Source organism: Lutjanus erythropterus, chromosome 3, assembly GCF_056507025.1.
Source record: "Lutjanus erythropterus isolate fLutEry1 chromosome 3, fLutEry1.hap2, whole genome shotgun sequence".
NCBI lineage: Eukaryota > Metazoa > Chordata > Actinopteri > Lutjaniformes > Lutjanidae > Lutjanus > Lutjanus erythropterus.
The window spans coordinates 38586125-38610248 of NC_139319.1; the positions used below are offsets into that span (position 1 = coordinate 38586125).

Here is a 24124-nt window from a genome sequence, read left to right on the forward strand (position 1 = left end):
TGTTTTTCCACTTTCCCAGAATCAGAAATTAAATAAATGCCTTTGTATCAACCCTGAAATAATGTTGTTGTTTTTTTTAAAGTATGCAATGTGACAATCTTTAATTAAATTTTTGAGTGACTATGGGATCAGATAGGATAATCATCATCCTATAGACATACTTGGAAAAGCCCTGACCCTGAGTAGGCCTACTCCAGTAGAATTTATGTTTCTCACCTCATATCTCCTGTTTAGATAAACATTTAATATCACTTTTCAGGTGATAAACTACGAATCTTCTGGAAAACGTCATTGTTTTTTTAGCTGGTGAAAATATGCTGCTTTTCAGTGCTGTCGGAAAATATATGATTACAATTTTAGTTTAAGGGAAAATGCAAATTAATAAATAAACATGGTAAATTGCCTTACAGGTAGTAAAATGCCAGATAAATGTGAGACAAAACTCAAAAATTCTGTGACTCACACCAAAATTATCTAGATGGATGAATACTTGATGAATACTTACTACAGGTAAGAGCAGACCACGCCATTTTACTTAGGAGGCTAAAGAGACGAATGAAATGATCTAAATCAGCTTTTATTTTGAAATGCTTGAATGGCGTGGGTGCGCTTCCTCCTGTCACAACTGATTGACGTGAGTGATGTTTGCAGGCGCTGCATCTTCTGCTGAGGTGACTGAGACACGCCCACGACAGGTTGAGTGAATGGGGATTTTCATTTTGTTCGTGGAACAGTTGATGGAGGAAAACATTACAGTCACCAAATGAGCACTAAAAAGCGTCAGGTTGATGCTGAATGTCGAGTGTTTAATAAGTCATGGACTGTAAAGTGTTTACGGAGGTCAGCAATGACAACCGGCAACAATCAGGGCTTCTCATGTAGCTCTTTAGGAAAAACAATTGCCCACCCTCGAGTAAGAGGAAACATGTATTTTTGATTAGTCTCTTTACGTCTGTACTTTACCAATCTTTGAGAAAACAGATGAAAACAGTGTTTTGTCTGACTGTGACATGTTTTAAATTCGTGTAAGTCTATTTACCATGTTTATTTATTAATTTGCATCGTCCCTTACACTAAACTTGGAAGTATAACATTTCCGACAGCACCTAAAAGCAACATATTTTCTCTAGGTAAAAAAAAATAAAACGACCGTTTTCTACAAGATTCTCAAGTTACCTAGTTATCATCACCTAAAAGGTGTTGATTAATGTTTGCAAGATATATTAGATGACCATAAGTTCGGCATGATAAAGAGAAGTTCAGAAGATCAATTTGATAAATTCAGAAATTCGGAACTAACCGGTAGTGACCTTTGAACTTATGGGCGTGAACGTCTCCTTCTTTTAACGCAGCGATAGGAAACTCTGAAGCACTTAGTTAAACGTTAGCCGGTTAAAGTTACAGGTAAGGTAAACATGAAAACATCCCAATGAGTCATAAAATTTGTTCCAATATTGCAGATACTCTTTGCTGGTTTGTGACGGTCAATAGTGGGGCGAAATAAACTTTTTTTTTTGATAACTGTCAACAACATTTAGCTAACGTTAAGTTAGCCGTTAGCCGATTTATCCACGTGTCAATCTGTTTAGATTTAGGTTATAATTGACGCCGAAAGAAGAATCACACTTGCATACAATTTGGTAGGAACTCAACATGGAAAGTAGCACAAAACTTCGGCATCTTTTTTTTTTCTGTGTATCTTGTGTTACACTTCCTATATTAGGAATCGGAACAATGATAATATTATCTTGAGAAAACATTGCAAAACGCTAAGAGCAACCGTCGTCTGTAAATGGAATGTTAGCTACACTATGTGCAATAAATGAAGTAGGCGCGTTTGTTTGGCTGTTCACGACTGAAAGCTTTTTTAGGGGAGGGTATTCCAAAATCCTACCAGTCTACTAAGTGGTTAATAATTGTTTAATAGTGTTAGTGTTGACAATATACATTTCATCATGGGGTTGGCCATCACAGCTTGCAGTGTGTCATAAATGCTGCAAGATCTTCCTTCTCTGTGTGCTTTTAAATGTCCAGCTCTCATTTTTCTGTACTAATCTGTACTATGTGGAAACACTTTTGTCACAGTGTCTGTCTCTTGGAGTCTTCATAAGTTGGGTGAAATGTAGCTCTGGTAGGATATGAATAGCTTTGATTGGAATACTACAGAACTCTAATAATAATACATTAATGGCACAGTGCTGAGGAAAGAATAGAAAGTGCTGCATTGGGTCAAAAAAGTAGTCTTGGTAAATAGCCTGTGAAAAATATCCAAATATTGATACTTTTTTCAGTATTATGTGTTCAAAAATGATACAATTCTAACATTTCATAGCTTCAGAAGTACTGAAGCTAGAAGTAAATTTTTATTGTACATGAAATTTGGCCTGACTTCTTCTGTGTGCATCTTGTTAATTAGAAAAAAAAAAAAGTCTGCATGTGTGTATACATATATTTCATCTAGGACCATTTTTTCCATTTACCAAAAGAGGTCTGAAGTGTTTTTTACATACTAGTCCTATATTAAAGTTAAAGATTCTGGCTCTAATTGGTAATATTAAAAAAAAATGAAAAACAGGTACTCTTCAAGGATAGAGCCAGTAGTTGCATAAAAATAACAGTGTCTCTCCAGCTTACTGTAAATGGAAGTCAATGGTATTGTTTGGCAGTACAGAAAAATCTGTTGTACTCTGGTTGCAACTATAAAAATCCATTAGGAAAATATGGATTAAACGGCATGTTTTGACACAGTCTTCATCAGGGTATAACTGACACAGTGTTTTGTATACACACTGTTATGTTGTGAATATGCTCTGTTGTTGAGTAATTTAGCAGAGGTGTTATTCTCTGTTTTCTTACCAGGGACGACAGATGAAACTTCGCCTACAGATAATTCTGGTACAGCTAAGGAGCTGTGTATTGTCCCTGTCAAATAAACACATAAAATTAATACACTTTTGAGGGGATAAAAGTCGCCTTTTGAATGGTCAAGCCAGTCACTCTCTCAGATGTTTCTGATGTACTTGTGCATTTCTAACCCCACTGATTTTTATTTCTGTGCCGTTGTTTCAATGTGTGTTTAGCAGCATGTCGGACAGTGAATCCATTAAGAAAATGTTAAGGTCTGTGCTCCAGTCCAGCAAGGACGGCGTGTCTATAAGCAGCCTTCAGTCAGAGTACAGATCACTGTGCGGAGAGAGCATCCCGCTGAAGAAGCTGGGCTACTCAAAACTGGAGGACTACCTCCAGAGCATCCCCTCTGTAGTCCGCCTGGAGTACCGCATGGGTGAGGTGAGGGCTGTTTTTGAGTTTACACAAATTTAAGACCATTTCACTTAGTTGTGAATGTCCTTAGTGTGACACTGATATATTTTTGCACACAGATAAGAGCAACCCATCCAGGTACTTTGCTTCTGGGTCATGCTTCTGCCCCATATTGGGTGAAATCAATCATTCTAATTTGATTGGCATCAATACAAATTCCGAAGTCTTTGCCAGTTTAAATTAAAAAAAAAAAAAAGCATCACTGTTGAGCTTGGCAGTCAAGTGAACTAATATTCTACATCTTTGCCAATCAACAATTGGCATCATTACATAGAATGGTGGGTGTCTGCCTCCATCAAAATGGAAGAATGACTCCACCAAGTGGCCATAAGTGGCATGTCCTGAAATATAGAAGTAACTTATTGAATCTCTGGGTATTCTAAGTCTTGTTTTCACCCAAAATGCAGCATGATTGAGGAGAGTGACATTTGTAGGATGTCAAATTTAGCTGTGTCCTAAGAAGTGTGATGACTTTAACATTGCATCTTCATGAATCTTAAGTGTTACTATAAATCTTCTCTGTAGATGAAATGCTTTGCTGCAGTATGTAAAGAGACGGCCCACATTGCAGAGCTGGTGGCCAAGCAGAAGAGCTCCAAGAAACCTGGTCGCTCCCATGTCGTCAACTGCAGGATGAGATTCAAACCGTCCAACCCATACATGCTCAACAGTAGGACACACAGCTTTGTTACTTACATCAGGGCTCTGTCTTTGCAAAGGCCTTAATGGCAGCAGTACATTTTAAACACATTTCCATATACTTTTTTTTCACTCTAACCTCACCTGTTATTCTCCTTTCCGTGCTTTCAGCTAGACCAAGGTCCTCTCTCCGCCAGCCCTCAGCTGGTGGTGCCTCTAACTGGATAGCAAACCGTTCTCGGCCTCATGGCGGCTCCAGTGGCTGCAGCGCCACAGGAGACTACAGGTGAAAAATATCTGAGTTACAGTTTTCATCAAGAAATGATGAGCAGTAGCTGCGCGTCAGGCTACCCCCCCCCCCCTTTTTTTTTTTGTTAACATATTATTTTGTGCGACACAAATGCTTTTTGGTTTTTGTAATTGACATTTTCCAATTTAATTTCTTCTTTTGTGTCTGCTTTATCTTAAGTGAATTTTAAAACAAATAATACAAAGTTTTTGCTTCTGTTCTCAAACATCAGGCAGTTGGACCAAAGGCTGAGCTCCATCACCCCTGTTGAACACAGACAGCCAGCACATCAAGCGGCTGTAAGACAGTGTGTTATTCCTGAGAGGTGAACACACACAAACATGCGAACAGGCCTTATGAAGCTAAACCTGGTTCAGCAATACATGATATTAATTTAATTTCAACAACATAAATATAAATGTTAGCATGCTAACTCCGCTGTCTGTTCATACTAAATGTTAAGAAATTGCTCATGGGTAACTTATGGTTTCTGTCTCCTCCCTGGAGTCTTGTCAGAACAGTTCACAGTTGAGTCTCAAAATAAGAAGCATTAAGAAGTTTCCAAACATTTTGTGTTGGTTACATTCATAGTACAATAGTCCCATATTCTAAAACATTCTCTAGAGTGAACCACTTGATGAACCTTTATTAGTTTATTATTATGTCAGTAACTGTAGTAGGATGTTTGTATTAGAAACCAGCTTGTTTCTGTGAAAAGCACGTTGTGCTTACGGGATTGCTCTGTTACCAACAGGAAGGAGAGTAACTTTGCAGCCCACCAGAGGCCTAAAGGTATGTGGAGCCCTCTTAGTGTGCATACTCATCAATGTCACAAAATTTAACTCCTCTTTCCCCTAAAGTCTTTGAATAAAACCAGCATTCCAATAATTTGATTATGTTTAAGAAAAAACTTCTACATTTTTGGTTGGGGGAAAAGATCAAATTATTGCAAAGTATTCTGAATGTCATATTTTACAGAGCTTTCACAACACAGCGCAGTAACCACTTCAGCCACCATCTACCTGCAATAGTGTCCCCCAAGAAGTGTTTTTAACAGTTCTGTTTCCTTCTTTCTGACCTGTGATGCCTGCTGTCTCCACAATGCGATGTCCTTCTATTTGATTGGTCAAGGCTGCACGAAAACAATTTAAATCATGTACTAGTCAATTGAATATCTCTATAGCCAACCTTTTGACTATAGAGACTGGGGGCACAATAAACAAGGGATGAGATCAATTGTGCTTTTTATCTCTAATAGTGATTGAATTAAAAAAAGGTCTTCCTTGGCCCCTGTAATGATCCTGCACATTAGCTTAGGTATTTTGCAGAGTTTTTCTTTTGCACTTTTCACAGGGAAATTGAACACCAGTGTATATTATCAGGATTGGACAACACTGCCCAAAACAATCAGTTTATCTGAACCAGATTAACTAACAACCTGTGAAATCAATCTGCTGCAGATGATTCGTTGATATCAGCACTTGTTAATTTTCTTCCTTTGCACAATTTTTCACAGAGAAACCTCCTGAACGAGTTTCCAGACCCAACCAATCCCAGGTACAAAAACCCTGTCTGTGTTTGCTGTGTGATAAGATGTATATGAATATCAAAGAGTGAATTTCATATCCTTCCTGTTGTGCGTTAACATGAAGAAACAGGCTCTACTTGTCACTGTTATATTTAGTCTCTTAAAAACCTTTAGATGAGGCCTCAAAATGTTCATGAAATAAAGAGAAAATTGTAACAAAGAAGTATATCAATGTTCGCCTTATATGTGAAATCTGTTTATGTATGAAGTGCTTGTGCCAAACCTCAGTTGGTGACATGTAAGTGGTCATTTTCCATCACTTCTTTTTAGGAGTTTATTTTGTACTTAAAGTTTATGTTTGTTTTATTTATTTGACTTGTGCTTTTTAAAAAAAGATCAGACAAAGAAGTGATTAATCATGTGATATCTCTCCATACAGTCTAGTCTGTATAGTGCAGAGCTGGTGCAAAGCAAATTAACTCAGCTCCTGGAGAAATACTGCAGTGGACTGTGGATGTCGAAACTATCACAGGTCTACAGCGAAATGTTCAGTGAGAGGCTCCATCCTCAGGCTCTTGAAGATCTGAAAGACTGGACACACATCTGTATGGTGAGACAGTAACTTTTATTTGTACATGTATAAATAATTATACACCCAATCAAACAAAATTGGTATCATGAAACTGTATGAGTCTAATGTTTAAGGCCTATACAAATGTACACATCGGGCTTTTGTGAGGGAAGTGATCTTGTAATGTTTAAAGGATGAAGCTGTGAAGTATATCTGTCATATATCATATCACTGACCATGATCTGTCATCAGAGATTAAGGAAACATTAAGTTAAATACCGGCCTCTTTGACAACAACACTACAGCTGCTGTGTCCTTGAAATGTCCTAATGTGATCTGCAACTTGTGTTATTATTTGCCCATTTCCCGTTAGAGTTCAATGTAATGTCGACTGTTCACTGAATGCCTGTCTGTTAGAGTCGCGACAAATCATTAATATTTTAGAGGGAGTAGATGATTAAGCAATGTCAGTGGAGTCTGACGGGCAGTAAAGCAGGCAGTCAGTTTTTCCAGTACCTGTACCAAACTTTAACAGGAGCTACTGTCAAAGTCTTAAAAGTATTTAATTTAAAAATCTAAAATGAAGGCCTTAAAAGTACAGAATTTTGTTTTCTTGAATTGGCATTACTGTTGCTCCAGAAACATTTAGTTTCATTTAGTTTATTTAGTTTTTTCATTAATATCTTAATGAGTTTGTATCATTAGTGCATGATAAAATATTGACAGAAACCTTAAATCCCTTCCCCACGTTGCTTTTGTTAACAAACATCAGTGGCGTAAATAACTTTATTCCGACTTATTTGTCCATTTGAATGAACTGAATGGGTTGTTTTGTCATCTTTACATGGCAAAGACCCTGTGCAACCACTTTGAATGACCAGAACAATTTGACACAATTTGTTAATATGTGCTTGTCAGAGTTATTTGTGCACATTGAGAACTGCTGTTCACAATGTCTGTTTTCTGATGATTAAAAAATAACAGTTTGTGCTGAAAACAAAAATTTACAGAAAATATCAGCGCGTGACTGAGTCACCACAGTTTGTCAGGTAGGGCTGAGACATCAAAGAGTCAAAGTCTCTTTCTCTCTCTGTCTTGTCTGGCCTTTACAGGTGGAGAAACCCACCACCTGCCGAGCTGACTGCCTTGTCTACCCTCCTCTGTCTCCTAAGCCTCCCTCTGTCCCTCGACCCAGCACCACCCTTCCAACATCACCCACAGATTCACGTCCCTCAAGACCTGAACAACCTTTCACTTCCCTTCCTCCTCCCCCCGTTTCTAAACCTAGAGTTTCCTCCCAAAACCCCTTAGCTAGACCCACCTTCATTTTTCCTCCTGAACCTGTCGCTGCCTCTTCAGGCAACCTGTTGTCTTCACTCACGTTGCAGAGGCCTGCTCCCCTGCTGCCTGCTTGTGTCAAGCCTACAGTTAATGGTGGAGGTAAAGATTTGTCTACAGCTACTCTCAACAACAACCAAAACACTATTAAGCCCTTTGCTCCGGCCTTGACTTGCCCTGCAACAACCAATGCTCCTCCACTGGCTTCCTTCATCCAACCCATCCCTGACATTTTACCCCTTCTGAAGGTCACCTTCTCCCCTACCTCCGATTCTGACCTGTGTCCTCCCTCAAACTCCTCTGTCATCGTGTCAGCTGAGGTGCGTCAGAGAATAAAGGAGCTCCTATCTAAGTACAGCTATGGTCTGTGGGCTCACGCTTTGCCCAAACTCTATCTGGACACGTACAAGACACCGTTCCCCGAAAATATTCTGGACAATTTGCCTCTTTTGCTGGATATATTCACTGTGGAGTACCCCATTCCACACAATAAGAAGAAGGTAAGTGAATGAGATGCCATAGCTTGTGCCAGAATTAAAACACAACGTAAAACTAAAGTAAGTATACAATAGTATTGTGATGTTGCCTAGGAGGGTAGTCTTTCTTACCTTGACAGTTAAAGGTGAACTAATGTATGTAACATGCAGATGGTAGTCAGCCACTGCAAAGACAGCCACCACCACACACTTGCACCCTTTTTCCATATACATGTACTGGCTTGGCTCGGTTTGACAGGGCACGTCAGCTCAGCATGGCAGGGATTTGCATTTTCATTACAGTTGAGCGACTCTTAAATTGGTGAACACATTCTTTTTTCTTATAATTTCTTCAAAATAAAAGTCCCCTGTTAGTTTGGTGTTTAAAAGTATTTTGAAGCAGCTAAACCAGGAAAGGTTGGGTTTTCATCAGCAATAACTTGACACAATTCCTGTATGGCTGAAAGCGAATGTGAATCTGTAAAATAATGCGGATACCAGGATATAAAAAGAGCAACTAAGTTTCAAACTACAGAGATTCAATGAGAAACTAAAAAAAGCTCTGGGAGCTGAGTGCACAGAAACTTTTATAAACCTTTCTCTCAGCTCTCACAGTTCTTACTTGTTTGATGGGGAGAAGGGAGGGGGTTGTGACAGGTTGACCACAGTTGGAGAGACATCACTGCAGTCCGCTTGGAGGGGGGTCAGGCACGGTTTGGCCCCACTCCAGAAAAGTCCGCCTCAGGTGCAGCTTGGTGCATTGGAAGTGATAATGGAAATGCAAATCAGTGCGTCACGGTTGAGTCTATACATTGTTTTTTAGGGAAATGTCTTGCATTTTATGCCTTTAAATAATTTTATTTCTTAATGTGTTTGTCATTGATGTACTTTCCTGTGGTTAGGCCATCGTGTACAACTCCAACAGAGCAGACATGGAAGCCACAGAAAGCCAGCAGTGCATAAGCCACCCCCTTCCCTCTGGTGTGGAGGTCCTGGGTCCTGTGGTGCCTCCCTGTCTGGCTCTTCCCTCAGAACAGTACCCGTCTGTACTGATTACTGATGCCAAGAGTAGCAATGCTGTTACCATAAGGTTGGGCACACATTCTTACTGCAGACATGAATGTAATTAAATGTCCTTGAAGATAAACAACAGTGTTATTTTTAAATATGTATGCACAACAGAAGAGTGGTTCCCCTGGAAAAAGAGAAAAAACTAGGAATAATTTAAGAATAATTTCACATTTTTAAGAGGAATATTTCTTGGCAAAGTATTAATGACTATACCGTTAGATATGAGCCAATGCTCAAGTGTGCTTTGTTAATGAAACTTTGGGGTTACTGCTTTTGCCAAAAAACCATTGGTCTCTCTGTTCAGGTATGTAGGTGAGAACTATTCAAATGCCCAGGAGGCTATGGAGGATGCCATGCACTCCTTCTACAGCCAAAAGTCTACCAACCGTACTCTGTCCAACCTTGTTGTTGGTCAGCTGGTGGCAGTCAGAGGAGAGGATGGAGACGAGTTAGCCAGAGCTCAGGTCATGGAGATTATGGCCGCTGACAAGATCAAGGTAACTTGTTTAGTTTGTTCTTTTTATTTAATGTTTTTTGTGGTCATCTGTGTCTTTCATTTACATTAACTCTGTAAATTCTAAGGGGTGTTGAGCAGTTCAAGGGGTGTTTAGCACTTTGTTATGTATTTGGTTTAGAAATGTAGGCTTTGGAGGGTTCCCTGAGCTGGGACACTTTCAAGGGAAGGATCTTTGGTAGCTACAGAATGCAAGTGTTTGTGCAGCAAAAGCGCTTTTGTATGTGTGTTCTGTCAGGTGTACTATGTGGACTACGGCTTCTCTGTGGAAACCAGTGGGACTAATCTGCTGGAGCTGCATCAAAGCTTCCTCTCTCTGCCATTCCAGGCTTCAAATGTTAAACTTGCAGGTACATAGAATCTTAGGAAATGACTTTTGGACATGTTTTATTTAACTGAGAACAGACAAAACATTAGCATCAACCAGTGGATGTACAACATACTGTAGGTTAGGGGTGACCAATAACTTCTCTTATCTTTCCTCTATCTCCTCTTCCCATCCTCCTTTACTTTCCTTCTCTCAGGTCTAGAGGCATTCAGCACCCATCCAGTGGTGCTGTCCTCCTTGGACAAGTTGGCAGTCGGAAAGATCCTACTGATGGAAACATTAGAGCCTTGTCAACGAAATGAGATACCCATGACGGTGCTGTACGACACTTCTCAGAATGAAGATGTCAACATCAATGCCACATGTTTGAAGGCTCTGCAGGACAAGACCATGAACAACCCACTGTCTGTAAGGATCATGGTGCTAAATGTTAATTTTAATAGAACATTTTGATTTTGTTTTAGTCAGTCTTTTGACTAAAATGCCTTTTAGTTAAATTTGAGTCTTCTGGAATTGTGTATATATATATATATATATATATAGATTTAGTTGTCTAAAATCTACAGTAAATTTAGTAAAGTAAAATGCAACGTTTGTCTAGAATTTACAAATTCATATTTCTGGAGGAAATATCTATTAAACTGTTATAAATATTAAGTATACTACATTTCTCAAAAACATGCTTCTTATGTTATGAATTTGTTTAATACATATGAGGGAAAATAACTGGTCTATGATTATATTTATTGGGTCAAATGTTAATATATGATCTATTATAGACCTGCCCTGCAGAGTGCCCATGTAATTATTCAGTGAATAGTTCCTAAACTAAAAGCCATGATTTTACCAACAGGCTGTTTCCACTAAAAGATTACTCTAGCGACACAATCACTTTTTTTTTTTTAACCAGGGGCATTAGGTTCACAATGGGTACAGTTGTGTTCCCTAAATTTATAGGAGTGAGTGTTCCTTCTTTATTGGCCGTTCTGACATCAGAGAGCCAATGTAGTTTAGAAATTACTAGTGCAAGAAGCCTTATGCTCTTGCTAAGCTATGTAATGTTTTAAATGCCACCAAAACAAGACCTCAGAATAAGTGTAGCTTAATATAATGTATCTGACGACATTGTGTTAAGCATGAGTTGAAAATATTCAGCGACAAAAGTTGAGCACATGGGGAGGACCAGACGGAGCAGAGGAACAGAGCAGCTGCTTGTCCACAGACAGCTGCTGAGCTCCAGGGACCTTTGAGGAGAGAGCTGGGTGACAGTTCAGATCTTCTGTAGGAATAAATACCCAGAGTCATACTGGATTCTGTTTGTATCCGATGTGCTTTACTTCATGAACGCACACAGACGTAACAAGAGGAGAGGGTAAAAGAAGAGAGACTGAAGGGAAATTACAGAAAGAACTGGAGTCTCTAGTGTGTAGTTCAGTCAGAGATTGTATCTCCTCCCCATTTGTTCCTCTCTAACATTTTCATTTTAATTTGTTGATCACAGTGTCAAAAAAAGATCTATGTGCTCATTCAGGCCATGTCATGCCTAAAATTCAGCTTGCAGCAAAACCAGAGTTCAGTGACTTTTTATGTACCTTCACTGTGAACAAGTAGTCAATAAAAAAAGAAAAGTTATTCTAGTTTTTAGTTATAGGACTTTTTTCTTTCTCATGTGGTATCAAAAGAGCTATTGAGAATTGTTTTTTTATACTCGTATTCAATTAGAATTATTATTTCATATTTCAATTAGAAATTCTGGTATTGTGACAACTCTAGTGTGTATCTGACAAACATAAAGTATTATCTAACATTAATCTTTCTGTTGCCTGTAGGTAAATGTTACGTACCAGGATGTGTGTGTGACAAATGTGTGTTCGGATGGTATCATCTACTGCCAGCTGCCTTCCAGAGGAACTGCAAGACTCTGCAAGTTACTAGAGGAAACAGAGGCTATCTTCACCTCCCAGGTAGACAAGTTCTTAGGCAAATGGAGATATGAAGTCTTGACAAGTGTTGTATAACATTTTAAGATTTACAATGATAGTAGTAGCCATTTAATCATTATCATCAAATCTTCCTCTCTCGAAAGGTAGAAAGTCTTTATAACTTTGTTTTTGGAAATGGTAATTGTTTCTTCCAGACAACATCTGAGTCCCTGGTGTCCAGACCCTTCATCGGCAAGTTCTGTCTCGCCCGCCACAAAGGAAAGTGGTCCAGAGTGGAGGTAAGAAAAGAATCATTCAAATGTATTTCCCTAAAGAGCTGAAAATTATTTAGGACACTGAAAGTATTAGGATATTGAATTGTTGACCAGTTTCAGGTCATTTCAGGTTTTCATATTTATTTCACCCACTCGTGTTGCTGCTCTTCTGTTCAGATCACCAACATGTACGGCAACAGAGTCATGGAGATCCTGTTCATTGACTTGGGTGTCCCAGCAACTGTAGAGGTCACTGATCTCAGAGAGATCCCCCCTCTCCTCCTGAAAGATTTCACCATCATCCCACCACAGGTCAGTTGTTTCTGTGCCTGTTGTGTGAGTAGATACAATCTCCCTTCAATTTACCCAACAATCGCTGATGGATGACCAAACCAGCATAGACAGACATTTCAAAGTGTCTTGAACGCTGTCATCTCATGAGCATGATGCTGATGTCACTTTTGCAATCAAGATATGGAGTAAAAAAAAAAGAAAAAGCTGAGGACTTTTCATTGTAAATGTGAATTGCTGTTTCCTTGAACATGTTTGTTAGTGACTTCCACATGAATGACCAAAATGCTAATGTTAACCTGTCTAAAAGTGGTTGTGTGATGTTTGTTTGTTAACACACATAAAGGTTGATAGTTTTTAGTGTACTGATGCTCTCTTCAGGCTATCAAATGTCGTCTGGCTGAAGTCACAGTTCCAGAGGGAGACTGGAACCCAAAGGCTGTTCTGTGGTTGAAGGAGGCTATCCTGGGCCACGAAGACTGTAAAATGAAGGTAACATAATGTAGCACAAAGTTAATTACTGAGTGGCCACTTAATCAGGGACAGTTGAACTTCTGCCTGTTAATGCAAATATCTAATCATCCATTCATGTGACAGCAACTTAGAAATGATGATTTAAGTGACTTTGATCGAGGAATGAATGTTGGCGTCGTGTTGAAATCCATGTTACAAACCACACATCTCAAGTTTCTAGCATTAACAGTGTTGTGCTGTTGTATCAACATAGACCAGAACCTCTAAGGCCCTGATCAGACCTGGTATTAACATGTGGACAGTTTTAAGTACAAGTCTGGATGCATTTTAGAACTAATCACTCAGACAACATTTGGAGGTGGTGTGACCACCTTCTTTCAGCAGTGTGAATGCAAAGTACATCATTTGTTTCATTGGAATGCAAATTACACATGGGCTCGCTTACCTGCAGCAGATGTTTGTGAAGACACTGGTAACGACATACTCCCTTAAGAAATCACACTATTTTATGAGTTGCTGAGTGAGAACAAACTTTATCAACTTTATGAAATACTATCTACTACAAATTCTTAATTATTTGGTTGTTCTTGTAAATTTGACAACATGTGGTACATGTAGTATCCAGCAAAGGAGTTGCCTAGGACCATAATTGTTTATTATACACACAAATGATCTTGCCTTAGAGTTATCCAACTCAAATGCACACGTTTGCGGATGATACAACCATTACTACAGCAGCAGACTCACAAACTCAGTAATATGAAAATTTGGCTAATGATTTTAAATCTGTTATGAAATGGGTGGAAAACAATCAATTATTGTTAAATGTAAATAAAACAAAAATTATTATATGTACTACACGAAAGAGGAGGAAACTGAATCTGTGGCACTTAACAAATCAAAGAGATTACAGAAGCTTAATTATTGGGGGTCAAAATACAAAACAATCTCTCTTGGGCAGCTCATATTAATGATCTTTCTTAAAGATGGCAGGAATGATTGGACAAATTGCAAAGTTTTTATCTAAAGACATTCTTAAGGTAATATGTCCTAGTCTAATCTACAGTCACATTAGTTATTGCTGTGAGTGACTCTATACATGTATATGATTATTTGTTTAAGTATTATGATTTACTGTATGCTTAATTGTTTTTAATTTTGATGTGGACTCTTGGAAGATTAGCCAGTGGCTGAAAGATATCCAAATCAAATTTCTTTCTTTATAAGCTGCCACTTTAAAAATGGTGCATTCTGCAAATGTGTTCATTTGCATACAGAGCAAGGAAGTAAAACGGCTTTGGTAAATTTGTAATTTGTTGTGCCTTCTTGTTAAATACATGAGTATTACACTACAGTTACATACAGGTGAGAGACAGTGTGGTGTGCTGGGTCACACACTTGACACTGATGTGAAAATATCAGATTTTCAGACAATCAGAAAGTGTCCATCGTCCTGATGATGGTTAAGTTATAAAATCCCAGCGCACCACCTCCTGTCTGACTGTTGACAGTGCAAGTAAACCATAATGGGCTGATAGAGGAGTTTAGTGTGGCACTGACCAAGAAAAAAAATGAAAAGACCACAAAAAAAGAACAGATAAACAGCCAAATGGACAGTTATGGTTATTCAGCTGACAAAACAGCTCCAGTGGGGAAGTAAAGGGAACTAAGATCCAATCAGAAGTGGCTACTCAGGATGTATCTGGAGACACATTGTAATGCCAGGTATAAACTCATGGACACATGTTAATACCAGGTCTGAACAGAAAAGTATACCTAATAAAGTTGCCATTGAGTGCATGTTGACAATAAAGGCTTGACTGCTTAAAGCACACTGACATTGTGTGGTGTTGCAGGAGTTGTGTTTATCTTGCTCCAAATATTCCAAACATAAACACTGTGCAAATCAAGCTCATGAGTGTGTGCCTGTTAGCAAACAGTGGCCTCAAGGTCTCTCTAACTTTGTGTACTGTGCCTTTTATGTACCCTTTCTGCCCTTGTTAAAGATCTTGAAATTAGACCAGCACAAAGGGGACTGTCTGGTCTCTATGTACCTCTTCATTGGCACTAACAGTCAGGAGCTGAACAAGAGCATCAACCATCAGCTCGCCCAGTCAGAGTTGTGGCACAAACTGTCAAGGCAGAACAACGACAACAACAACGACAGAAGCAGCAGCAACAGCAGTGTGGATACAGGTAATACAGTGTGAGACAAGACATGAAACAAAGTTTGTTCTGGGACGATCAACAGTCAGCATTTGTCTTGGTATACATGAAGAAGTCTGCTCAATTTTTTTTGTTGCTTTTGTTTTACTCATTGTCTTTTGAGTAAAATGCCATTTAGTTTTAGTTGACTAAAAGTGTAACTTAATGCGTTATTTAAACATTTTTTTCAGATATGCATTCTTGTTTTTGTTGAGCTCTAGAGGAGAGAGCCGGAGGCAGAGCTGAGCTTCTGGAGGAATAAAATAACCTGAGTCATCAAATTTAGATATTATCCAAAGTACTTTACCTCATTAACACACACACATCTGAGAGTGCAGTTCAGTCAGAGGCCGAACTGAAACCCACAGTCTTGCTGCCTTGTCCACCTCCAACCACACACACGCACACGCACACACACACACACACACACACACACACACACACACACACACACACACACAAACAACAACGTATCAGAACAGGAAGACTTGTGTGACTTTGGTTGACTTTGACATAGATCAATCACTATGAGGTTAAAATGCTGACTCAGCTCTAACTTGAATGTATTTTGTACGTACCTGTCTTTGACAAATTTCTAGGTCTGAGTGCTCTAGTGGAGAAGTTGACTCTGGGCAGCCAGGTCCAACACCCCACTCAAACTAGTCATGGAGCAGGAGATGCAGCTGCTCCAGAAGCGACCACCAGAACTGAGAGACAGCCACTACCGATGCCTCCTCCACTGGAGCTCCCCCAGGTCTGTAGAGATGATTAAACTTTCTCTTCTTTTGGGAGATCTAATTGCTCAGTTGGTAGACTCACATTGTGACCATAGAATAACTGTACTTTCAGAATTAGAAAAAGTGCTTCACCAACCAAGTACAAATGAATACTCCCCCTCTTTCAGCCTGGTCAGAACATAGATGTGTATGTGCCAGTGGCCTGCCACCCTGGTTACTTCGTGCTGCAGCTGTGGCAGGATCTGCATAAGCTGGTGGTGTTGATGGGGGAGATGATCCTCTATTATAACCAGACGTGGAAGACCAACACAGCCCCACAAATCCAGAAAGGAGAGGTCTACGCCGCCAAACTCGACAACAAGTATGTATTTAGTGTGTTTGCACCTGGCACAAATCGGACATGTCAGAGCTGTTATTATGTCGTCATGGTAACATCTTTGTGGTGACTGTAACAAGTAAAGAACAGCAAATGATAGAAAATCTCATAGTTAAACTGCAAGGGCTCGTTAAACAATAGATGATCTCACCAGATCTTTGCTGTTTAAAGTTACACATGACAAAATTTTATTGAACAATATTTACAGTGTGATGCTTGAGGATATGGAGTTCATATAAAAGAGATAGTTTGTACATTTAATATGGTAATAATTAACTAGGAAAAGTGGGAAATCTCCATATTTGAGAGCAAGACATTTTTTTTGCCATTTATGTATGAAAAATTACTTTAAAATTGCTTTAAAAATTACTTTGATTAATCGATTCTGAAGATAGTTTGATTGTTTGAAGTTCCAGATTTACTAGCCCAATATTGCAGTTTTCTTGCCCTGTGCAAGCAAGCCTTATTGTTTGAGCCCTGTGATGCACTCTTCCATAGTCGGTTTATTAGCTAAAGTAGATCCTAATTGATGTACTCCCAGTTTCAAGAAGCAAAGTGGAGTCCCAGCACAGAGACTCAGCAAAATGTATTTCAGCCAAAAGAAAATCAGTTGAAGTGTACGTTACATTTAGAATATTTTCACTGCTTTACCTTGCTGTCAGACAGCCTTTTCTGACTTTTCTGTTATACAAGCTGAATATCACTCCCTCTATTATGAACCAGTCTTCACAGGTGAAATCATAATTTTAACCTGCAGAACACAGGAGTTGTTGGCCTGTTGCTGCCCCGATCAGTTAGTTTGTTGGGTGTTTTAAAAGGTTAGTTCCGATTTACAGAAGTCACACAGTAATGCAAACAAGCTAACTGAGCGGTTGGGCAACAACACCTGTGTTCTGCAAGCTAAAATTACGATTCTGCCTCCAGAGAGTGGGTTGGTTTGGAGAAAGTTATATTTGGCTTATATAACAGCGGTTTTAGTTGGAAAAGGCTGTCTGACAGCAGGGTAAAACAGTGAAAATATTCTAATTATAGTGTACACTTAACATAATAATAATAATAATAATAATAATAATAATAATAATAATAAGAAGAAGAAGAAGAAGAAGAAGAAGAAGAAGAAGAAGAAGAAGAAGAAGAATACACTTACAAAAATCTCTTTAATAAAAAGTCCTGTTTAGATGAGGGTGAATATATATATATATTGATATATATTATTTGTAAATGAATGCCTTGTGTTGTACTGGTTGTGTTTATCTGTGAGCTTATGGGAAAACAACTGTCTGTTTAATGCTGCTGTGAGGAAGTAATGTACAAAATGTAAAAACAAGAGGTTGATGGTTGGATGCTGCCTCTACCTAGCTGGCACCGTGTGCAGGTGAAAGCAATACTGGCCAACGGGTTGGTTTCTGTCTACGAGTTGGACTACGGCAAGCACGAGCTGGTGCGCCGTTCTCTCCTCCGGCCTCTGATAGAGGAATTCAGACAGCTGCCGTTCCAGGCTATCACTGCACAACTGGCAGGTGAGTTAGAGAAGTGTTGCCCAAAAACTTTCTGAGGACCTACTTTTTACAAATGTATAACCCAGTTGACAACAGGCCTTATCAATAACTCCTGGGAAGAGTAAATTTGTGCATAAATGAACATTGCTGAACTTTTTTACTGGCATTTCCACATGACATTATATTATCTTGACATGTTATTGAAAACCTATACAGATTAAATACTTGCTAATTGAGAAATAAATGCATTTAGGCTGAGTTAACAGGCCATCTCATTGTTTTTTTTACCTTTCATCAAGAAAACAATATCAGACTTTTTAGCTTCCTTAATAAGACAAAATAAGTGCATTAAGGTGTAATTAACAGGCTTATTTTTTCCCCTCACTGGTAAAAGGATTTACAGATTTTAAATGCTTCATAATAGGTGTAATCTTGAATTTGCAGAATTTCTTTCATAGTCTTTTATTTATTTTGGGACCCAAATAAAATCTCCTGTGACCCACCTGCAGGTCACACCTCAATCTGAATTAATGCATCAGCCTCTTTCAGTGGCTTTTCTAGTCGATATGCATCAAAGCAAGGTTATTTTGGGGCCTGTTGGATCATAAGGCTGATTACTGACTCCTCCTCCCATTGGTCCTGCAGGTATGACGCAGCGTCAGTGGTCAGAGGAAGTCTCCATTCTGTTCAGGAACCACGTGGAGGATCGTGCACTGGTAGCTCAGGTGGAGAGCGTGCAGGAGCTGTCGGAGGTTAAAGGTGAGCTGTGGGAACGCAGGTTGACAGTTTACCTGGTGGACACCACATTGGAGGACAGAGACCTTTGGATTCACACCATCATGGCCGGTGAGCTGTCTTCGGCAGCATAAGACGGGCTGTCAGCAAGACTGAAAATGTTTTCTGGACCTCATTTTTTTCTGAATTGATGTACATAGTTTTTACAATCTGCTTGATGTGTACACCTTGTTTGATATTGTTTTAATGTACCTGGTTAAGATTTGACTGACAGGAACACCTTCTTTATAATTATTCTGCGTTACTTTGCTGAAAAGAATAAGTTGTTACATTTCTAATGTTGTTTGAAAGCTGTTCACAAGGATTTTTTCCTATTAAAACTTATGTGTACTTTGAAAGCTTTTAAAGATTTTTAATTTTTTGCCAGTGTTCTGACAATGTGAGCTGCTCTCTCTCAGGATAAACTGTCAGTGAAATAGAAGAGCTTCTAACTTAAGAATCTCATTCTCTCCAAATGGATGAATGACTGATATATATACACACAGTGCCACAGCTCTTTCTGTCAAGGAGATGACACATTGGTATGGCCTACCATAACCAGGAGGGTTCCTACAGAGTATGGAATTTTAATTTAGTCATTTCATTTAATTTGGTAAAATGGGGATAATGGTAATATATATTATGGGGCTGCGACTAATGATTATTTTCATTATTAGTTGGTCCATAAAATGTCAGAAAATGGTGAAAAACCGCCATCAGTGTTTCCCAGAATTCAAGAGGACATCTTCAAATGTCTTGTTTTGCCCACATCCCAAAGATATTCAGTTGCTATCATATGAATATGGGAATAAAGAAACCAGAAAATATTCACATTTACATTCTTGACTTCAGGACCTTCTCGAAAATGAGATGCTACATCTCAAGGGGCTATCCTTCAATAAATTCAAATTCAAATTTAATGAGCTGGAATCAGATTTTCGACTGTTTTTTTTCTTTAAATAATTTTTCTTTATTTCTTTGTCTTAAAAAATTATTCAAACCGATTAATTGATTATCAACATAGTTGGTGATTAATTGTTGCAGCTCTAATTTATTCAGTATGTTAATGGACAGTAGTATGAGTATAGGTGTTTAGAAGTTACCTGCTTGTTTTTCTTGGTATTTTTGGGCAACAAAGCATACATGATCAGAATGTAACATACATGTTAACAGTTTTTAAATCCATTTATGTACATAATAAACTTGTTGCTCTTTGTACTCAGATGGCAAATGTAGTCTGAAAACTGTAAATGTATGTGTCCTCTACCAATAGTAAATTTGTTTAAAATAGATTTGTCAGGATGGAATGATCTGCCCAAAGAGACAGCTGATACAGAACTTAATTTTCCTTACCTCTGTGTGACAGCTGTCACTTGACAGTGTCATCTTCCTTCATTTAAACTTTTTAATAGATATTTCACACCTAGCAGGATAACAGGCAAACTTACTTCATCCTCAAGAGAGCAGCTCAAATTTTCACACAGATTATGTGAATGTGAATTCTAGTATATTCATTTTAGAAGAGACACACACACACACACACACACACACACACACACACACACACACACACACACACACACACACACACACGGTCATATGTGCTGCATAAATTAGTTTCCCATTGTGGTAAAGGTGAAATGTGGGCTGCAGCATGAACAAGTGACCAGTGGAGGAAAATAACAAGGTAACTTTTATTTATGTTCTTTTTCTACTACTTTCTAGTAGAAACTACTTTCTTTGTAGTAGAAAGAAAGTAGTTCCTATATGAAACTGCTCACAGCAAGGTCTGTGGATTATCTTGACTATCTGGGTCATGAGTCCTGCAAAGAGACACTGCTGTCAAGTTTTACAAATGGATTTTTTTTTTTCTCGTTTTGAGCTCCACAAGTCATTTAGTTCCATTATATTGGAGAGAAGGCAGACATGTCTACAGCTGAGATCTCCAAAACTCTGCGACTGAAAAAAATCTACATGGATATAATCAGAACTAAAGGCCAGAGAAAAATTATGTAATTTTGATCTGGGGGTGAACTGTCCCTTTAACATCCTTTCGGTGTGTCACGAAAAAACACGCGCAAGCTCGAGTGGTTCAAACTTACTCATAAGTAAGTTACAAGCAAATTATAATAGACGTTGTTTTATATTAGAGTAGAAAGAAGCTACTGAGAAATAGTCCGATAATGGACGCAGCCGCTCTCCATGACATCACTGGAGTGACAGGGCAGCCGTGTTGGGGGGGAGGAAGGAGGGGAGGAAGGAGGGGAGGAGGAGGAGGAGGAGGCTCTCTCCCCATAAGTTTACTTTGCCCTTTGCGGGAGATGAGATTCAGCCTCCACGAACCCGCCGTGAGACGAGACCAGGGACGGGGGAGGAAACTTTGCGAGCGCGCTGAAACCCGCCGAATTCAGGATTACCTGCGGGTCATGGACGGTTCCGTGTAGCGGGCTTTGTTTTGCGGATTCCCGGCTTGTGCGGCCGCAGCAGAGCGGACCGCGCAGTGCGACTCCAGGCGGCTCTGAAGGAAACCATATCTGGTCAAAGTATTCGTTGCTGTCACCCAGCGGGACCGTCCGGCTATAAATAGCGCTGGAGGAGGTACGGAAATAAATGCAAAAATGATCCTGCGGGCTGTAAAACAGGCAAATTAGACAAGTTTACTTATCAGGGTTAGAATAATATAAAGGACAACACTTTTAAAATTACTTGTGTTGATAAGTTTCTATGGAGTCATTGAGAATTAAGTGGGGTTTTCCCGGAAAATAGAGGAAGTACATATACATATATATACATTAAACTTTACTGTTGCGTTCTCTCCTGTTGGAGAATATTTTATTGGCTGCGGTAGAGTTCACTCTGAAAGAAATGGCACGCTGCAGGTCATCACAGCAAAGACCTGCACAGACATGGACTCTAATACAGGCTTTGTCATGGACAGTAGCTACTTTGGGGTCCTTGATAAATGAAATTGGTGAAATTTACTAGTGATCCTGTTGGTGAGATAACTCAAACTTTATTATACAACTATTTTACTGCATATTGTCTCTGAACCTCTCTTTGAATTTAGCAATATGGCCTATAAATGTCTCTGTCTTGTTGTGGCTATTTTGTGATATCCATATCTCAATATACACTCTTAAATAACATCATATAGTTTTCTCAAATAGTGATGATCTTATAGAGTAGGATGCATGTGGATTAAACCAGCATACAGTATCTAAAATATGGCTGGGTAATACAGGCAAACTCAAAGTAAATCTAGTCAATCTTTTTGAACAAATATTTCTATCAATATTGCAACAAAATTGTAGTCACCCTCACAATATTAACGCAATTTGATTTTTGGTAAATAATTAGGCCATAACTAATGAGTATTTTCATTGTTGATTATGTTCTTGCTTAATTAATCTTGTCGCACTCTTGATGCATGTCCAGAAATGTTGGCCAGTGCCAAGCTCCCAAGGAAAATTTTGAAATTTGAAATTTCTTCTCTTAAAAAATGACTCAAAATGATTAATTGATTATTTAAAAAGTTAATTAATTGTTGCAGTTCTGTGAATAATCATCATTAGTATGGATATAAGTGGGTAATAACAAATAATAGGACACCTAAAATGTTCTAAGTTTAGAAAATCATATAAATTTACTGTAATGCAGCCTTTAAAACCAGACACTGTCTAGTATCATATCATGATATTGAAAGAATATCAATATATTGCCCAGTCCTAACCACTTTGTACAAACCTGAGTTAGATTTAAAATCTGAAATATTGGGTCATGACAGTTAATTTAAGCAGAAAATGTAAAACCATCTTCATCTCATAATCAGGATTTCAGTCAACAAGTGCTGTGAGATGCAACAGTTGTCTGCTGACATGTTGGCTGCCTGTTCCTCTGTGACCTACATACATCAGTGTAAAGCAAATGGAGTCTTGTAAACCTTTGTTATTTGGTAAGATATGGGGTTCCTCTTAGTTTTGTTTAGCCCTGCATGCTCTGTGTTAAACATGCCACAAAAAACAGCATCTTTGGCCTCATCTCTCTCACAGGAGCTGCTGCTCACTCTGTCATTGTTGCACAGTGTTTCATCATCTGACACATGCATACATGCATTCATAAGTCAGGATCAGTCATGTACCACATCTGCCGATACCTTGATATTCTACATATACACTCTGATTAGTGAGGTGAGTGACACACACAACATTTTGACCTCTGTAGAATGTACAACTGGCCTGACCTCAAGTCCAAGGCAACATGCGAGCCGCGAGGCCCCTCATTACACACCGCATGATATACGACCCCATACTGGTCCCCAAAGTGGAGAGACTAACATCACAGCAGCCATCACTGATGGGTTTAGTTTCCTCAGCACTTAAAAGTTGGTCGAAGGTCTGACAACAACATGTTTGATAAATGCTCTCACCTACTATTATCTCAACTTAACATGGTAACAATTTCATATGAAAAAGAAACTTTATGTAGTGCTTTAATCCAGGCTTCCCAGACTTTTTCATGTCAAGCATTTTCACAATAGAAGCACATTAGACCATGGAACCCTAATTTGAGAGGACTGTGTCTTAAGGAATCCCCTCGGAGTCATTTTTCAAAATTTTTAGGTTTGAACGAAATCTCTTCAATGTCAATGATGTAAATGACAATCCATCCAAAACAGCTAAATGCTATGTCTTCACTTGTTGTTCCACCTTCTAAAACGTGATGAAAGTTAAAATATTCTAGACCTCCTTTTACAAGGGACCCCACACAACCGTCTCAAGGACCCCTATTGGTCCACGGACCCCAGTTTGAAAACCACTGTACGAATCTAATATCTATGCTGAAAACACACTGTTCTGTAGTTTACCTCAGACATGTGCACTACATGGCACAGAGGAAAGCAGAGCAGTTGCCTGTCAGCTGTTTTCTACAGGGGCATTTCAGAGATCTGTGCAATTCTGGCAACTGCAATCTTGCAAAATAATTTAGACAGACACAGGGATGGGCAATATGTACAAAACCTTTTATCATGGTATACGCTGTGTGTGTGTGTGTGTGTACTAGCCCTGATTTGCTACACAACCTGCCTCACATTTATAGGACAGACAGCTTCTGTCATAGTGGAAGGGCTGGGTGATATGGCTTATAAATGATATCTCAATATTTTTAAGCTATATTCTTTAAAACAACATACTGTACAGTCTGAAATTCTGCAAACACTTTATAATCTTGAAGAATATGATGCACTGCTGTAGATTAAACTACCCGAAGGATTGTCCGCTTGGCCTGGTGAAGTAAAATGGCACGTTAGACAAGTAAATCTGGGCAAGTCGTAAAAAAGAATTTAACGATTAAACTATTTTGATAATTGATCATTATTTAAAGTATTTTTTCATGCAAAATGGCAGAATATGCTGTTTTCAGCCTCTCAAATATGGAAATTTCAGAGTTTCCTTTGTTTATTAACATATTAAACTGGGTATTTTTGCATTTAGGACT

At 38.8% G+C, this 24124-nt stretch overlaps 2 protein-coding genes across 2 annotated transcripts in view; both read left to right on the forward strand.

Annotated features, from left to right (window-relative positions):
* Positions 1-1324: 1324 nt before the first annotated feature.
* On the forward strand, positions 1325-18987 carry tdrd7a (tudor domain containing 7 a). The gene is made up of 22 exons (XM_084716102.1): positions 1325-1404; positions 3084-3288; positions 3847-3991; positions 4123-4246; positions 4482-4574; positions 5004-5041; positions 5766-5806; positions 6217-6387; positions 7461-8186; positions 9065-9252; positions 9538-9730; positions 9986-10097; positions 10272-10483; positions 11905-12039; positions 12213-12296; positions 12450-12584; positions 12945-13055; positions 15044-15233; positions 15842-15996; positions 16147-16340; positions 17715-17875; positions 18500-18987. The coding sequence occupies exons 2-22, from the start codon at positions 3085-3087 to the stop codon at positions 18721-18723; spliced, it is 3636 nt and encodes a 1211-aa protein (XP_084572228.1). The 5' UTR covers positions 1325-1404; position 3084; the 3' UTR covers positions 18724-18987.
* A 1921-nt stretch (positions 18988-20908) lies between these two features.
* Positions 20909-24124, forward strand: part of tmod1 (tropomodulin 1) — a 41074-nt gene continuing 37858 nt past the window's right edge. Inside the window, exon 1 of the mRNA XM_084716103.1 lies at positions 20909-21226. The gene's annotated coding sequence lies outside the window, so the exon portion shown is untranslated. The remainder of the gene's footprint in view (positions 21227-24124) is intronic.